This window comes from Tasmannia lanceolata, unplaced genomic scaffold, assembly GCF_043159265.1.
Source record: "Tasmannia lanceolata isolate RefF3 unplaced genomic scaffold, GAP_Taslan_0.1 ptg000006l, whole genome shotgun sequence".
Taxonomy (NCBI): Eukaryota; Viridiplantae; Streptophyta; class Magnoliopsida; order Canellales; family Winteraceae; genus Tasmannia; species Tasmannia lanceolata.
In genome coordinates, this window is record NW_027518683.1 from 9,566,319 (window position 1) to 9,584,789 (window position 18,471).

Consider the following 18,471-nt stretch of genomic DNA (forward strand, 5'->3'; position numbering starts at 1 on the left):
GCAAAATCACGAAAATCTAATCAGAAACAAATCAACAGAACTCCTCAGATTTTTCTGAAAGGGCAAAGTCATACAAAAGCTTTCCAAAATTAAAAAGTATCCCAATTTCTTCCCCACTGCACTTTTTACAGAATATACAAAATTACCCTAGATACCCAAAGCAACCAAACATTTGCTAACAAAAACAGAAAACACCCAAAAAGAAAGAAGAAGAAGAAAGAAAAAAGACAAAAACAATATCCACACAACCTTCATTTATTCAATCAAATAGTCCAAAACCCATTATCCATAAAATCAAACCCACATAACAGACCCCCATCATACAAAAACACAAACACCCAGTTCATATCGAACAAACAAAAACGCAAAGCAACAAAATAACATACAATTGATCCATATATCAGAAATAGAAACAAACATTAATTACTAAACGATGCGTCCCACAACAGTGTACTTAGCTTCGAATTTCTTCTCCCAGTCATTGAGAACCTCCATCTCTTTCTCGGAAAGGCCATCAAGAGATCCACATACGTCTTCCTCGTTCTTGCTCATTTTTCCAAGAGCACGGCTCGCATCTTTACCGGCGAACATACAGTAGGCCCCACCCGGACCGTAAAAGCTCTTTCCGGCTGACACGTCGAAGACTCTCCCCTTTACCGCAACGTAGATGGGTTTGCTCGCATCTGAGCCGTTGAATTCTTTCAGTTTCTCATCTGTAAACTCCATTTCTACGCACAGATAATTGGAGAAGAGGAAGGAGAGACTATTATAAGGGAAAATGGGGTTTTTTACTTTTTCGGAAGGGATATTTGGAAAAGGTGGGTTTGAAGTTGTTATCGACTTATCGGTACTTTGTCACGTGAGACGCGTGACAATTCATCAGCTAATAAGCTCGAAGTTTTTATATGGGACTGATATCGGCACGATAATGTTTTGGTAATGAGACGAATTCAGCAAGTTTTACATGTTTTAACCAGCGGTAAAAGGGGGCTACAAACATCCCCAAAAGTAGGGCCGGCAATTTCACCCGTGAAAACGGGGATTCGCCCTCCCCAGCTTGGAGTGGGGATGGGGATGGAGATGGACCCAGCCGGGCTAATCCTGGGCTGCCCCATTTTAATATGCAAGCCATTATCAATATCCTCTTATCTTAGTATTGTTTTAGTATTTTTTAAGATGCTAGTGATATTGGCACTACCATAGTTTGATAAATAAAAAAACACGGCTTGTCTTTTTCTTTTTTTTTTGAGGCGTTAAAAAGCTTTTTTAAGGTGAGAATTTTTGTGTGAGGCGGGGATGGGAATTAGGTATTCCCTGTGGTGTGGGGGGGGGGGGGGGATGGGGATTCCCCGTCATCCCCGAAGCGAGGATGGGGCGGGGACCGGGAATGGTCCTTCCGGCAGGGACGGGGATGGGGACGAGGAATGCAATATCGGCCGTCAATCAGAGGATGTAAAACAAATTGAATTCGGGCCATAATCCAAATGTTGTCGTGCAGATATAAGTAGGCTTTTTCCATTCTCAAAGGAATACATGATGATATTCCAGGGGAGTACCGTATTTAGTCGTACTCCTAGGGTAGAAGAAATTGTACTCCTAATTTAGTGGGTCCCACTGTGTTTATTGCATGGGTCCCATCGATTCCATTGTTGTAATTTGTAAAGCATGGGGCCCATGTATATTGATTTTGGAGTTATGTGTGTCATTGGAACCATAGAGACTAATCCGTTTGGTCGCCAGAATTTTTTTGGTTCTTGGAATTTTTGTGGAACAAAAAACTTCCTGGGAGATTGGTGGGAAAAAAAACTCCCTAGATGTATCCCGGTAAAAATGAAAATCCCATGTTTGGTTGGCCGAACTATAGTGGGGAAAAAAAATGCTTTGTTTGGTTGCTTGAACTGTTGGCAAGAAAAAAATTCTTTTGCAAGCTTATTTTTGGTTCCTGGGAGTACTTTTTTTTTCTACCCAAGGTTTCGTGCGGGGTTATTTTGGTTCCCGGGATTATTTTGGGCCCACCAACCAAACGTGGGTTTCCTGCGGAAATTCCACAAAGTCCCAAGAATAAAAAAAAATTCTGGCAACCAAATCAGATCCAAAATTTGTTTGCATCAGAGATCCATAAAACTTACAAAACCCCATGGGACATTAGTGAATCAGATTTTATTACACCATTTTATGAAAAGGGTTTTGCGTTAGTTAAGGTGCATAGGAAATGATATTTTACACATCTTTTTATAATAAATTCATAGAAAATGAGTATTTTTGGAAAATGTTATTCCCAGTGCACCTTAACGGGTGCCCTCGTTAGCAAAACCCTTATGAAAATACATCCAAAATTTTGCAACTAAAGTATTATTTCCAGGACGTTTTACTACACATAAGACATGCATTTTATCGAACGATTCCTATTTTGTCATTCATCTTGCTCAAGCCTCGAGCCATTACGCCATGTTGTTGTAAATAGTAAATCAAAATTTCTTAGACCTTGCAGGTTATGACAACATCAACCAGGTACGGGACCACTCATGATAGGGATTTGCTATGGTCATCGCGGCTGGGTCCGTTGCATGTCAGACCAGCCACTCATGAATAAAGACAACAGCTCAGCTTTTGTCTCCATTCACGAGGTGGGTGGTCTGACATGTGACAGACCATCCACCACATGCCTTCTACGCTAGCAATTCCCCTGAAAATATGATTGGTTTTTCCCCTGAAAATATGATTGGTTTTTTCTTTGTTTTTAGCCACTTTTCACTCTCTCTACTCGTCCGTGCACTCTCAACATCTCCTCCTCCCATCGTCTTCCCCTCTCTCACCACGGGAGAAATTAAATTTATCATTAAAAAAAAAGGGATAATTACATTTACACCTCCTCTAGTTTCTGACACATCCACTTCAACCCCTATAGTTTAAAAAGTGACAAAGACATCCCCTCTAGTTTCGTTTTGTTTAAGATTTGCCCCCTCAACTGAAGGTTCGTCCATAGATTGAAGGGTTAGGATGATCCGATGGAGCTGATTTTTTGGGCACACCCTATCCATGTCAGGACCCATCAAATGAACGCTTTGGATCATCCAAATAATGTGGGCACATACCCGAATCCAAACACTACCAAACGCTTTGGACCGTGTGACACGTACACAAGAAGACAAGTTTTAATAGTCACAAATTATTTCAGCAGATTTTGTCTTCATTCATGAGGTGGCTGGTCTCTCATGCAACAGACCATCCGTGAAATGCCTTTTGTGATGGACGCTAGCAAATCCCTCCCTTTTTTTTATATTGAAACGATGGTATTTTATTAGATAAGAGGCCAAGACCAAGATGGTCATGGGCACAAGGAAACAATTTGGAACACATACTACAAGGTATGGTGTGAAGCCCAGTGACACTTCTTCCCCCTTAATAAACGCACTTTCTTTACTATTTTTCTTAAATTTTAGGGTGCAAAATTTTTTTAATAAGTCAATATTAATAAAATAACTACAATAATCCACAGAAGCCTCCCTTACATCTCTCGAGAAGACCCCTAGGTTGTTGCTGCAGTGCTACTGTGACCGGAGAAGTTCCTTAGTATTGAAAATGTCAACCCCAATAAAAAAGGCAACTGTTACCAATAACAACCTAATGAAATATTCACTACAAAATATGAAGAAACGTTTGCAACAGTACCTCTACAAAGAGAGTGAAATGAAAACCAGCCCCAGCTTCGCGGTAGTAGGACACCAAGCGAGCATCAATGGAGAGGAAAACCCCCGCCAGAATATTCGACCTCCTAAAAAAACAAGAAAATAGTTGATGGGCATCAGAGGAATCAATGACTAGGATTGCTGCACCACATAATCTAGTCCGAAAATAACATATACGTCTGATTTTTTGTTTTTTTTCTTCTAGTAATCGAGGTTTTGGAAATGCTTGCACAGAAAACTCGTGGCATTTATCCAAGCTCCTACTGGCGGATTTAGTTGCTAATGTGCTATGTTGCGTCGGTAAGAGTATGAATGTCAGAATCCGACATGGATACGAGTGTCAGATTCGGCAAACCTAGAAAAGAGTAGTAGATTCACCAAAATATTTGAATTAATTCTCAAATTGTAATTTTTTGCAAAATAATATGGTTATAATTATAAAGTTATGGTAGTAGTATTCATAAAAAACAGACATGGATTTAGTTGCTAATGTGCTATGTTGCGACGGTAAGAGCATGAATGTCAGAATCGGACATGGATACGAGTGTCAGACTCGGCAAACCTAGAAAAGAGTAGTAGATTCACCAAAATATTTGAATTAATTCTCAAATTGTAATTTTTTGCAAAATAATATGGTTATAATTATAAAGTTATGGTAGTAGTATTCATAAAAAACAGATAAAAGAGATCTAGAAATGTCTTAGGGAATACTAAAGTACATATGTCCTACACGGTTACTTCGCCCATTCAGAAGAATCCGTGTAACATGGCTAATGGGTTGTTGAAACGTAGAATGCGGGAACAAAGCAAGCTGGTAGTGATGGAAGAAAAGGTAAACCGGTTTTCCATTTATGTTAATGTCTTGAGAAGTACAGGCACTACGGATAATGTAAAACACTTCTTTGAGATGTATGTTTATATTTATGCTATCTATTTTTTTGGTAAAAGAGCAAGATAGTATAAAAAGGTCAAAGGATAGCAGATGGTCCAGCAAGAGGTGTTCCACGGAAGGTATTATGTATCGAGCAATTCTACATTTAGAAATTTTGTATTTTTGTTTTCTTTTTTTGAAATGGTTTTAATTTTTTTTTGAAATGGTGTATTTTTCTTTTCTTGTTTTAATTACTAGTGTTGTTTTTGTTTATCAAAGAAAAATGAAAACCAACAGAAAAAATGATACTACAGATCATTTCCATTTGGAGAATGAAATCATACCTGAGCTGGGGGAAGGGATGAAACCCAGTCTGATGCATGTGTAGGAAGCAGGCCCAATGTGTTCAACTATCATCAGTAAACAATGTGAGATGGAGAAAAGGGAAAGTCAGATTATTTGTATGCAGCTGAAGTACGATATTTTTATTGTATCTCACCTTCCAGATACCCAATGCAAGCCCAGCCAAATTCAGGGCAATGAAGAGCAATTTGGGGGCAAGAATATCTACTCTTGAATCTTTATAAGGCTCAAAAACTGCAGAGTTAAATTGCCATTTGAAAATTGAAACGTTAGTCAGAAAACAAGATATTGTTAAAAAGGTTAAAAAAACAAGCCTGAAATTTAGTTATTACTACAAGGGTAAAATATGCTAATGTTATAAAGTCCGGCCTTCTAAAAAAATGACCACTCAAAAGATGACTGCATCCATGAAAATTGTAACATCAGGTGCTTATGCGTCCAAACCCTTCATTACCCAAAATGCTTGCAACATTCCACCAACCAATTACTGAGACTGTTCTACAACAGTACTGTGTTGCCGATGTCCAAACCCTCTGTGTCTACGCCTTCCTTTGCTATCGGGGCCAACATATCATTAGAGATTTTAGTTTGTGCTGCATCAATGTAATAATCTTGAGAGAAATATCAAGCCCAAAGTGTCTCAGGTTCAGTGGAATGACATCTTCTTACTATTTCAAGCCCAAAGAATAAGATCAATTTTTATATCCGTTATCACACTCCCCAACGTCCTACACTTTTTTCCTCAAACGTTCTATTGTTTCTCTCCTTCCAAATTTTCCAAAATATAACAAAAAGGGATACAATCCCAAAGTACCCTTCTGGCACTTCCAAACAGACTCTCACGCCGATTGAGAATAATTTTCTCCATGGAATTTGGAATACCCATAACACTCCGAAGCTATGTAGAATGATACACCAAAGATTCCGCGAGAACAATGTACCATTAGATGATCTAAGATTTTCTCTTTGCACTGAATACACCTGCTAGTGAGCCGGAATCACCTTCTTTCGAGTGTATCACATGTATTGATCTTTCATGCTGCAAAGCCCAAAGTAGCGTGTCCGACATGAAACGATAACCTATTCATATCGGATACTTCATGGATACTTCTATTGTTCAAAATTACAATCATGATTCAAACATATTATTTTCTACAAATTAGGTATAAAATATTTTGCTTGTTAGAGTTCATCTTTGCATTTGCAATGTTGAGCACTTGTCAGATAAATCCTATTTTAAATTTATTTTTAATCCCGTCATCCGACTTAAATCAAGTTAGGTTTTATGGTATTTTATTGATATATGTCTTGTGTCTTTATCTCTTGGCATAGGACACACGCGCGCATATCCATGTCCAATATTTTGGAAAATGCCGAGTCAAATCCCCCCTCTCGCGTCCGTGTATATGTTTCCATATCCGTAATTGGGGATCATAGATGATAGTCCAGTAAGCCTCTTTCGAAAAAAAAACTACCAGAGGAATTTAAACTTTGTGAAAAAACTCGGATACTCCAATCACAATTATTTTGTGTTTTGAATCCAATAAGCTACATGAAAAAAGTAGTACACACAACTGTAGTATAAACCTTAGAACATGAGATTCCAGATCGATTGTAGTATAAAGTATAAACCTTAGAACATGAGATTCCAGATCGATAGAATCGTACATAAAAAAACGAAAGCAATGGAATACTTCTTGATATAGTAAGACCATAATGATAAACTACTTATATAGGCAAGAACAATCTTTTAAACGAAAGCAATGGAATCATACCCTTTCCAACACCTTGAAGAGCACTTATGGGCTGCCACAGAGCTGAGAATGTGATGCCAATGCTAAACAAATGGACTGTGCTTCCAGCCATCCACATCATGAAGCCCATCATCATCAAATTCTTGAAAGGGGCTTGAGCCACTTCCCAAGCTTTCTTCTCATACAAAATGAGAAACTGAAATTAGCAACTTGTACTCTTGATTTGTAATAACAACATTTAGATTGGGAATAGCTATACGGTAAACATCCTTTCCTGGAAAATGGAACACATACTCAAGGCAGACAAAATACAAACATATCTTTAAAACATTCAGCAAAAAGAGAGTTACATACGTAAATAGCCTAGCTGCAATGCTGAACTATACAGCATAAGAAAGCAATCAACATGTCGCATCATAAATATAAAAAATGTAAGAACAGTTCAGATATTAATACAAGCAAAAATGGAGTACTCATAAACATATTCATTTCCCTTTTGAAAGTAAAGGCATACTTTCAAAAGGCTAACAGCGAAGCGGATAGACCTGGTAGAGCGGGTGCTAGGAGGAATAGTCTAACAATTTTTTATTTCCTTCCCCATTTATGGGCTAGTTATTGTATAATTATGATGCTTTTCGATTATTTTTCATTGCTATCTTTTGTACTGACCACCTCGGTCAGGGGGTTCGCCCCTTTTTCTTCCTATAATAAAATTATCTGCCATTCAAAAAAAGTAACGGAATACATATCCAATGGTAAAAATTGCATAGCAAAAAAAAAGAGAGAATGTTCTGAATGGAAGACAGATTTATAAGTTAAAGGCGTAAAAAAGCATGGATTATCGCAATTGCAACCTTGTCATATAAAAGTTCACCTCACTAGGATAAAACCTCTGGATTGGCCGATGCCCATTTGGGTATCATAATCCATTTGGCACTGCCCGATCAGCAGCTTCTCTTTAGTACAATTACAAAATGAAATGAGAGAGAGAGAGAGAGAGAGAGAGAGAGAGAGAGAGAGAGAGAGAGAGAGAGAGAGAGAGAGAGAGAGAGAGATTGCTGGTTCATAATATCAATACCTAGCACATCAATTCATATACCCAGGAGTCTCTCTTTAACGTAAATTCATAGATTATTCTTTCAGCCCATTCCAGAAAATTAAGTCACAAATGAGCTTCTTCTGTGTGACATCATCAAGAGCATAAGAAAGTTTGCCAGCTTCCGTTGTGAGATTAGAGAACTTTAAAATTGATTAAATTTCACTTCTGAAATGGCAGGCTTGTTTGGTGTACAACAATTGTCTTGTTGGAGCCTGCATAAGTTTGTTACAAGTTCTAATATGTTATCATTGCTAAGCACCTGTGGAATTCTTCGTTTCTGCTGCAATCCATTTCCTTTTACGTCATTATTTTCCCGAAATTCTTGAAATTCAACTGAAATTTCCAAAATTCCTGAAAGTCGACCAAAATAGTCGGAACGACAAAAAAAATGAAAAGAAATTATTTGTATTTCATTTCATTTTATTAATGTAGGGAGTGATATTTCATATTTGATAGACAACATCTTTAAACTGCACAGCAAAGTAACCGTATCTTATGCATTGGATGTCAAATTGGCATGGAACCAATAATACCTCGCAACTCTATATGGTATTGACATAGAGTTGGGCCCAACCCTTAGAGGGGAGACTGGTTATTGTACTTTCTTATGCTTCATTACATTTTACTTCTTTATTGACGTAACTGTTCTCGACAGTGTTTCAAAATGTGGATGTGGGTCAAAACGCGGCTAAAGAAAATCCTAGTTGACTCGGCACGACGTGGCTGGGAACTCAGTTTGAGCGGTCATAACCAGGGAGAGTCAAAGGAGTTTTAAAAGGAAGTCGACTCGGGGGAGTCCACGATGAGGCAGTGGAGTTTTAAAACTATGGTTCTAGAAATGTGCAATAATGCATGCCACTGGGTGTTTGATGTGATTAAGCCATTATGGATGACTTTCTTGCTTATATGATGGTTTCTAAGTATGTACTTGTGTTTATTCTAGCATTTCCCAAAGTTTCATCTTAAAATTCCATCATTTGCATATGTTTCTGTTTCCGTGTTGACCGAAACCGAAACCGAAACCAACATTTGAAAAAGGGCATATATTTCTTAATCAATAAAAGAAAATGCTAATGCGACAAGTCAGAAACCATGTTAAAGAATAACTTAAAATCATACTTGTCACAGCTTTACTAACCACGCATCCTCAAAAATAAGACATTTCCCTGGCATTTTATCTCCATAAACACAAGACAACCATCACTTTAGAACAGTACTAAAACCAATAGATTTCCCATACTATAAGTACCATAGTGGTGAATCTTATAATGCAAGCTGATTGTTGGGAAGTGGGACCCAGTTGCTTTGACTTTTTTAGTAGAGGGTGGAATTAAGAGGGGTCCATCACTATCAGAGCTTGATCACTAAAGTGTTTCAAAGAGCCTGATCACTAAAGTGTTTCAGATAGATCAGCAGCAGTAGTAAAGTCTTTACCGGCTCACTAACTCATCAGCTAATAATTTTGTGAATTTCTTCAGAAAACCCCATTTTAATTCAAAGGTATTAACGCTCTGCAACTGATTCAGGATCCCAATTTTCAACATAATGAGGAACAAAAACGATATATAAAAACGCCTAATCCATTGCAAGACCAATATCCTAAGGCAGACAAAAGCAAAAGCAAACAAATATACATGAAAACAAACAAAATTCAAATCAAACGGGAAGCAGGAACCAAATGAAACTGGCGGCGTACCTGAGATTTCCATGCTGCCTCGGCTTCCTTCTTTTGACGACTAACGGTCAAATCATCCTACAAGAAGAAGAGGTTAAACAAAAATCAATCAAGATAGAGCGATTAAACCTAGAAAAGCAGAACAATTCTGATTTCATCCTAATTGAAATGAAAAAAAAAGGGAAAAAGGGATACCTGATCTTGAGAAGCTCGATCGAAGCCAAGGGGATCTGGAAATTCTCGAGAGGAAGGAGTTGAATTTTCAGTTAAATCGATCGCCCATCTTCGACCCAAACCCTTCCCCTTCTCCATGTCTTCCCCAAAAACTAAATTCGTTAGCTTTGGAGTTGAATTTTGGTGCTTGGGGGGTCGGGACTCGGGATCCGTTGGCATATAATCAAACAATGTGTGGCCTACTATGGGACCCATGCCAATAGATGGGCCCCAACATGAATTTTTTGCCGTCTAATCTCACAAATTCGTTACATCTTAGCCATCCAATTAATGACTACCAATTTTTGGCCCCTGATTGGGACACGTTTCGTTTTCGGTTTATGAGACCATCCGGAAGGAACCACCTTGACTTGAAAGCTTTTAATTAGGGTTAGGGGTGCCAATGGGCCGGACTCAATCATAGGTTTAGCAGATATGAGTAGCCCGAATCTGGATCCGTCCATATAAGATTTATGAAAATGAGGAGAAAACCCAATTCTAATTTGGGTGTCTTTGGATTATATTATTTATAGACACCAGTTTACATAGAAAAAAAAAAACATAAGAAACATGTGAGTAAACTACCTATAAGGCTATAACTACTTGTGTTTAAATTTCAAAATACATAACTAAAAGTAACTTCCTAATCTACCACCATATTGATCCAACGGTTAGATCTTCATGCATCTGATCTATATATTCTAGCAGTCCCGGATGCAAGGTGAGCTTTTGGATCCGACTGGCATGTGGATCTGGCCACTGGCACTCCATCTGCCAGTCCAGGAAAAAAGCCCTGCCCATTCTCCTTACTATATATTTTGCCCAAAAAACAGCCCCACAACGTTTTGCTGCACATTAAGCGCAATCATATTTGAGAAGATATCTTCCGATTTTCTAAAGTATTCTCCCACTTAATCCATTGTTTCGCAATTCATTTGCAAACTAATGTAGATGTTGTATCAGTGGTTGCAATTGATTGCATAAATATCGGATCTCCAAAATGACCCGTGCCCGTTTTCACTGGCAGCCCGACAATCTTTTTGCCCATGAGATTGCGTTTGAAAGGAGTACCAATTCTCCTCCTACTAAGGAACAAATTTTCAGACCACACTAGCGACCTTGCTTCTGCTTCATTAGAATTACCAAAACCCACCAATGCCTACGCCTAGTGAGGAGAAAATATTTGAATAACATTTCTACTTCCGCTTCATTAGAATCACAAGAAGGGAAAAAACCCCATCAACACCAATTAGGCTTTAATAATTCCCCCATTCAAACTTCGGAAGTGATACATTCACCCCCTTTTCTTCCCCGAGCCACCCCTCTAGTGTATTTATGACCATGGTTTTAAATTTCGGCCGAAATCCAAAATTTCAGATTTCGGTCAAGTTTCCTGAAATTCCAGAAAAAAAGTGCCCTTTTTTTTAATTTCTTTATAGAATTTCAGCCAAAATTTCGGGATTTTGGCCAAATTTTTGGTTTTGGCCAGGACCCAAATTTTACCGAAATGGAAATTTAAAACCATGTTTATGACTACTCTTTTCGTCTTAGAGGCCCACGGGAAAAAACGGGTGAATAATATATCATTTCCCATTGCATAAGGCACAAGTTTTCAAAATAGTTTCCGGGCCACATAAAAAAGGATATCTCTCCCAATCAAGAAGAACTTTCTTGATTGAGGAAGGGAAGATCCAAGAGATTCCAAATCAACATAAGATCATGCACCATACCTTACCAGCAAAAGCAGAATGGAGCAATAAATGGTCAACGGTTTTAGACTTGCAACTATATGTGTGCATTGCCTTCAACCACTTCCAGGTTTGCCTTTCCATACAATTCTAGAATGAATGCAACAATAAATCAAGTTCCCAGGCAAGCCAAACCAGTAAAATGCCAGCACTGCCAGGTTCTTCCATTCGAGGTTTTCAAGGGGGGTCAATTGAAGAGAATTAACAATGAAGAGAGTTTATATTCGTGTATTATGACTCAGAGAATTACAACAAAAAATATTAACAAATCTAAGGCTCCTTTCCCCACAACAAAATCACCTCACTTTGCCAGTCGATTCACCTTAAGATATGGGAGGGCCCCAATCACATTGTTATAGTCGCTTCGGTTAACAGGATGCTGTAAACAACCCAAGAAGCCATCAGAAAGCATTACTTAAGCTTGCAGCGATATACCATTTATTTAGTAAAAGAGAAAGCATGATAATAGTATAGGATTGTCAAGAAATAGAAGCAACATTTCAATTATCCTTCCTGTTAAGAGAAACGTAAAATGGACGCAAACTTAAAAATGGGCATAAAATCTGTTTTGCATCCATTTTGTGATTGAAAGAAACAGAGAATTAGTTGAACACTTAAAAAGATATGCTCCGGTCTCAAGGGAAAAAAGCTAAGTTTACATGAAATGACTCGTATAGAAAAATTGGGTTGGGAAATTTGTTCATATGGTACTCTGCTGTCGTTCATGTACCATCAGTAAAGCCCCTAGAGAGATCTGCAGCCAATTCCGTTAATATTAAAGGCCCGAAAGTTGAGCACCACAGAGTGATGCAAGCACAGCTCAGACCCAATTACATCCTACAGGGCATACAAGTATACAACATATTATCTTTGCTTCTTGATAACATAAAATCAAATGTATTTAATGTACATAAAGATCAATCCATGTCGGTGGTGCAACTGTAATCCCAGATATCTACTTTTTTTTTTAAAAAAAAAAAAAACGTAAAAGAAGCATTAGAAACATTCTACACCACAGCGATACATATACTATACGTAACCAGAGCTCACCAAACTGATGTATTACAAAGTAAAAAGAAGCCAGTATGAATTTCTGAGCAAGCCCGATAATTCCACATCCAAGAACCTAGTGACATGCACTGTCACCCATGTCTGATAATTTAGTGCATACCAAATTTCACATGTAATTCATAGAAATATTTATATATAATACATGTATCACTTTTCGCATGTAATCCATGTAAATATTTTTTGTTTTGAAAGGTAACAATTTCAATTCATAAGTATAAAATTTACATATTAACACACGGGACAAGCTGTCCCTGTGAATGTACAAAAACAATCATAATAGATCTTAAGAAATCCCCGAATCCTCGATGAAGAATATTTCCACACTTGGTCGTCTGACACCGTCCTTTGCCAAATTGTCCCCCATCGAATTCGCTGTACGTGTCCTATGCCTTAACGAAGGACCAATTTCTAGGATGCGATCTCTAATCTCTTCAATAGAGTTTGCCAGCCGCCACGGCCCGGCACTTTTACTCCCAGCCCAAGCGATTACATTTATGGAGTCCCCTTCAACTATTAACGGGCCCATGTTGTGGGACCTGTACCACCTCAAACCAAACAACAAGGCTTTGGCCTCAGCCTCATTTGCGTCACAGAGACCAGCCGGCCCTGAGTACGTCATGATGACCGTGCCATTTGCGTCACGCAGTACTCCCCCAAAACCCCCAGAGTAATCCATATAAATATAAGTGTGTAACAAATACCTATATGGTATACCACTATTACCGATTTTGGTTTATGCCTTTCAGTCATTTCAGTTTCAGTGGGAATTGAAACAGAAACATTTCGGTCATTTTTTTTTAAGGTGATATTTTGGTCGTTTCGTGTCAATTTTGATCAAGGTTTTAAATTTCGGTTTCGGTACCAATTTCGGCAAAATCCGAAATTTGGAATTTCAGTTCGAAATTTCAGACCGAAATTCCGAAATTTTGTAACAAAATTTATTTTTTTTAAAATAAAATGACATTAAATCGGAAATTCCGAAATTTCAGAATTTTGGTCCAAATTGGTAAAGGGCGAAATCGGAAATTTCGCTAAATTTCGGTTTCGGTCCCCACCGAAATCCAAAATTTCAGACCGATTTCGGCCGAAATTTAAAACCATGGTGAAGACATCATTAGTTCCATACTAAAAATGACTTCAAATTTGGGAAAAAAATCAGTTGTTCGTAGGAGATGCAACTGCAACTCGGTGTGAACATACAATGTGTACAGGATCATAAAACATTTCAAGTTCATTGGATGGAAATACAAAGGAACAACCCATACCCAGTTTCCTGGTTAGGTGTCCCACCGTACTTGAAATATGAGTGACATATAACCAATTACGCATAGGTACATTTTGAGGCATCAGAAATTGAAGGACGTCTAATAACTTTACTCAAGATGCAATGGTGCTAGGAGGCATGAAAATGTTGCCTAAACAATTACGGACAGTACATTTAATCGTAAGGCTACTGGAGAAATGGTAGACAGCCACGGCACCAACTACAAGATTGATTACACTGGATACATGGAAGCAAAAGGAAGTGGTCAAGTCTGAATTTTCTGAGCTAGAAATGATACAATTTATCCATAATCAAGCATAGTCACCCAGTCAATCAGATTTGAGAGGCACGTGGGCGTGGGCAGCAAGAACCTTATCCAAACATTGTCTAGTTCCAATAACATAGGATGTTTCGGGATATTTGAACTGCTCCATGCTTAGCAAGATAATACCAAACAATGGCTGAGTGAAGGAAAGTAAAAGATATTGAAATTTTTATCTAATTTCCTGTGATGATAGGCCTACAATATGCTACACCAACAAAGATGTAGTTGGGGAGAAAAACTTGCAACTGACGATTCTCTTGGTGGAGATAAAAGGATGTTAAAAAGTAAAAGACCTTATGGTACCAACTCGTTATGGAATAATAGCTCCACTGAATGTTCATAAAGGTAAAAAACATAGAGTACGACGAGGGCTTTCTAGGAGATAAAGGATACCAAAAGTTAATGCCAAAAGGAAAAAAACAAGAAAATAGAACACTATTAGAAATATGCAAGTCAATCATTTCAAATTGTTTCTCATATACGCAGATTAATTATTATATGAAATAATTATGTAAGCATGCGAAGCAGTGAGAGATAGATGCAAATACACAGGGAACAAATGGCGAGTGCAAAAACAATCAATGCCAATCGGAAAAAAAAACCATCAAATCCATAGGGCAAAAATGCTATCTGTCCACTTCCCTTTTTTTTTTTTGGATGACATAGGGTATCACCACCCCAATTTTATGGCGGGACTGTTCCCGACGGATGCACGCAGTCACCCGTAAACCACGCGCATCGGGTAAGCCGCGGGGGGGGGGGGGGGGGGGGGGATTCGAACTCACGGGAAGCATACCCATGACTTTAAGAACCACACCCGTACGGGTTACCTACCCACTTCTATTCTCAGTAAAGAAGTAAGAACAACAATGTTTGCTAATTCTGACATGACAAACTCTTTGTATTCCATTTGAAAAGCCATAAAAATAAGAAATCCGCTTCAAAAGAAAAAATCTGCATGAGAGAGTTCATTCGCAAAAAGAAACATAGATCTACAAACACAAGATCAATATAAAATCACTACTTGCTTTTAACAATTAACGATTTCATCAACCAATCTCACTTAAGACACCTATTAACCTCCTGCAACAAAACAAAATTTGAAAGAGAAGTCTGGAAAGCAAAATAAGACACCTGTAAGAGAAGAATTGCATGGTTGTGGTGATATCTTCATCACGCCATGCTGATGCTATGGACCCACATGCTTGCATCATTCTTCCTTTCTTGGAAACGACGCTCTTGCACGCTTAAATTCAGGTAGAAACTTAGGCTGGATGATTTCATTGCCATACTCTTTTGAAAAAAGGAACTCTTTGAGCAAAAATAAACTCTTCATCCCTTTTCATTGTTTAGGGGATTCCTTATGTGGATTTAATATTATTTTCATGACATCGTGGATGAAAGAATATGCCTTTTTTATTCCCGCTGTGATTAATATGGTGTTCGTATTGTCATGATCTCTAGAAGAGATGGCACTTGTCCATATGGGGACATCGCATGACATTGAAATCACAGTATTACATACCAATGGAGAACTGCGCTAAAAATCAACAGCTCACCCTCACTTTGTGAACTTTACTAGCCCAGACTATTTTGCACATATGGGATGCTTCTCAGGTTCAAGCTTCAACTTACATCCACCATCTCCTTCACCACAAAATTTTTACAGCTCCATCCATCATTTACTATTTTTACATCTTCCTATCCATTGTACAGTTAGTTATGGAAATGCTCAACTGAAACCAACAATCTCACTTTTCTTTTTCCATTCTTGGAATGGCTAGTGCTCCCAATTATCGAAGCTTCTCTTTCATCTATTGTCTACATGACCCACCTACTCATAAGGATCTTCATCTCTTTATCACCTTGCTCCACCATGTTTAATCTCTTACACATACATTAGCTTTGTATCCCAATTCCATTCAATGGTGTTAAAGTATAAAAGAATAAATCACGCCTTCTCCAACAGCTTAAGCTTTTGGAGTAACTGGTAGTTTCACATGGTATCAGAGCAAAGGTCCTTAGTTCAAACCTCCTTGATGTCAAAAATCCACATGCAATGGTCAACCCAAAAGTGGGGCCACATGTGCCATGTGTAGGCCAACCCAAAGAAAGAGGGGCCGCACTAGAGGGGGTGTGTTTAAGTATAAAAGAATAAATAACGCCTTCTCCAACAGCTTAAGCTTTTGGAGTAACTGGTATGAAACATTTGGTTGTACATGCTTCCCTATGTTTATTAGCAACACTTCAATCACCCCCAACTTCACCTCCAGATTGTTGAATGTGTTCATGGGTTGATTGGTGATGACATTACCTCAACGCTTTGATCTTGAGTAGTAGGTTGTCCATGTTCCTTTGTCTCCCATATTTGATTACATAGGTCCTCAAATCAGTTTCCATTCATCTTTAGTGCAATTTGATCCACCACCTAATTTCAATTCTCATGTACAAAAAACATTACTAACAGACAGAGAGGACAAAACCCATCACTTAATGGATTTTATGGGAAAAAAAGGGAAAAGAACAGCAACTCCCAGACGCTGTATTGATGTAACATGCCTAAAAAAATAATATAATCATTAAACACTGCCATGTGCTTAGTGCCATTAGTTCCAACAAACACAAGGGGAAAAAAGGATCTATTTCATCCATCACTGTTAGAAAAACCAAAATAGGCTATATTTAATCCATAAATCAAGAAGCATGCAAGAATCATCAAACATCATAGCTAATAACACCCCCCCGCCCAAAAAATAAAAATAAATAATAATAATAATAATAATAAGATGAAAATAATAAATAAATCTGAAGTGATGCTTGTTGCAAGAACAAGTTTGCAACTTTGTGCACCAGAGTGGAAGAGAATGGCAGTTGGACAGAGAGAAAACCTCATAGAATCCTACTACAAGAGAAATGGTGGGCATTAACACCAAACACCATCTCCATATCTTATTTGCTATTATTTTCCATGTCACTAAACTTTTTCAGTTCGCACATTGTCTCCAAATCGTACATCTGCTTACATCATTTTCCAAGTCATTCACCTCCATTTGAACAATTGGATGTTGGTCGATAGCGATGAAACCTAAGGGCGCGTTCGGCAACCATTCTAATATTGCTTTTGCCGATTTTTTAGGGACGGGGAATGAAAATTTTTTGGGGTATCACGAAAATCAAGTTCGGCAACGTGACCCGGAAAGGCCCGTTTCTAAATTTTCTATACTTTGTGTGGCTAAAATATCAGATTCTACATAGCGACTTAAAGTCGCTTCGGCAGATTCTCATATATCCGTTTCTGCCCAATTCTTTAGGCAAGAATGAGAAGTGTTGCCGAACATGCCCTAAGTTTCCCACAATAGATTTCCAGAGATATTACCCAGGAACAACACAAGTAGTCCATGGGTATACAGCAAACACTAAAAATGCTCCAATTTACTTATAACCAATTACACCATCTCTATGTTAAAAGCTAAGGTAGAAAATTAAAAGATAACCTTATTTAACACTTGTGCTAAGCAAGAAAGTACTGCAAACCGCGTAAAAACGAATTTCATAAGTTTCCAACAAAATCAATCGTACCACTCAGAAAACACATCTTAAATCGACGTTAGTTAAACACAATTCATGAGTAATCTTCGAAAACAAATCTCCAACCTGATTCCTGAGTCCTGACTACCTTACATTTATGAATAGAAAACAATGGATTTGCATTATATATAAAATAATAATAATAACATGAGCCTTGATAAGAGTAATAGAAATCCAACCATTTTTGAGAGTCGGTTCTTCCTCTTGGTGTTCTTCTTCCACAACAAATGCTGCTTTCCAGCCCTCCGGCGCACAATCTTCCCATTCCCCGTCACTCGAAATCGCTTTGCCGAAGCCTAATAACCAAAATTACAATATGGGTTTTATTCAATGCCTAAAATATCATAACAAAATTCAAGATTAAGTAGAGCCAAAGGACGGAACAAATACCTTATGGGTCTTCATCTTATAACCCTTTGCAGCGAAGATGGTGAGAGAAGGAGAGTGAGACGGAGAGCTGATGATGGGGAGTTTGTGGGGGAGAATGGAGCTGAACCCAGATATGGTTTGAGAAGAACTAAGCTTCAAAGAAGCTGCTTTCGAAAAGGGTGCGAGACGTACGCCATTAAAACCCCGCATCAAAGGAAACGAAGGGACAACCCTAAAGCAAAAACACGCCATAGTTGCAGACGCCATCGTTTTTTAATTCCGTTCTTCTACCGCTCCTTCTGTTTGTAACAGAGAGCAATATGGATAGAAATTCTAGTCCCCAGCTTTATATTAATTCCCCTCATCTCTCCACGCTAAAATTTCTTTGAGAGCCGGTCCCACCCGCTGAAACTGATGGGACCCACACAAAATTGGCTGGGGC

At 38.3% G+C, this 18,471-nt stretch overlaps 3 protein-coding genes across 3 annotated transcripts; all 3 read right to left on the bottom strand.

The window, feature by feature from the left end:
• Positions 1-239: 239 nt before the first annotated feature.
• Positions 240-823, bottom strand: MAPR2 (membrane-associated progesterone binding protein 2). The gene has a single exon (XM_077382063.1). It carries the CDS (start codon positions 724-726, stop codon positions 427-429), a length of 300 nt encoding a protein of 99 aa, XP_077238178.1. The 5' UTR covers positions 727-823; the 3' UTR covers positions 240-426.
• Positions 824-3,554: 2,731 nt separating this feature from the next.
• LOC143879602 (uncharacterized) lies at positions 3,555-9,828 on the bottom strand. Its single transcript, XM_077382064.1, has 6 exons — positions 9,647-9,828; positions 9,473-9,529; positions 6,699-6,852; positions 5,060-5,157; positions 4,905-4,970; positions 3,555-3,775 (listed from the first exon to the last, which is right to left on the bottom strand). The coding sequence occupies exons 1-6, from the start codon at positions 9,761-9,763 to the stop codon at positions 3,737-3,739; spliced, it is 531 nt and encodes a 176-aa protein (XP_077238179.1). The 5' UTR covers positions 9,764-9,828; the 3' UTR covers positions 3,555-3,736.
• Positions 9,829-11,548: 1,720 nt separating this feature from the next.
• Positions 11,549-18,363, bottom strand: PRPL35 (Ribosomal protein L35). The gene is made up of 3 exons (XM_077382065.1): positions 18,051-18,363; positions 17,840-17,956; positions 11,549-11,791 (listed from the first exon to the last, which is right to left on the bottom strand). The coding sequence occupies exons 1-3, from the start codon at positions 18,294-18,296 to the stop codon at positions 11,714-11,716; spliced, it is 441 nt and encodes a 146-aa protein (XP_077238180.1). The 5' UTR covers positions 18,297-18,363; the 3' UTR covers positions 11,549-11,713.
• Positions 18,364-18,471: the final 108 nt, after the last annotated feature.

What these genes read in the sequence shown, in the direction of transcription:
- MAPR2 (XM_077382063.1), bottom strand. Translation starts at nt 726, where the DNA reads ATGGAGTTTACAGATGAGAAACTGAAAGAATTCAACGGCTCAGATGCG.
- LOC143879602 (XM_077382064.1), bottom strand. Translation starts at nt 9,763, where the DNA reads ATGGAGAAGGGGAAGGGTTTGGGTCGAAGATGGGCGATCGATTTAACT. An exon ending in AGGCAGCATGGAAATCTCAG is followed by an intron (nt 6,853 to 9,472) that starts GTACGCCGCCAG and finishes TTGTATGAGAAG; the next exon opens with AAAGCTTGGGAAGTGGCTCA. An exon ending in TCTTCAAGGTGTTGGAAAGG is followed by an intron (nt 5,158 to 6,698) that starts GTATGATTCCAT and finishes TTAACTCTGCAG; the next exon opens with TTTTTGAGCCTTATAAAGAT.
- PRPL35 (XM_077382065.1), bottom strand. Translation starts at nt 18,296, where the DNA reads ATGGCGTCTGCAACTATGGCGTGTTTTTGCTTTAGGGTTGTCCCTTCG. An exon ending in ATAAGATGAAGACCCATAAG is followed by an intron (nt 17,957 to 18,050) that starts GTATTTGTTCCG and finishes TTTGGTTATTAG; the next exon opens with GCTTCGGCAAAGCGATTTCG. An exon ending in AGAACCGACTCTCAAAAATG is followed by an intron (nt 11,792 to 17,839) that starts GTTGGATTTCTA and finishes GGTTGTTTACAG; the next exon opens with CATCCTGTTAACCGAAGCGA.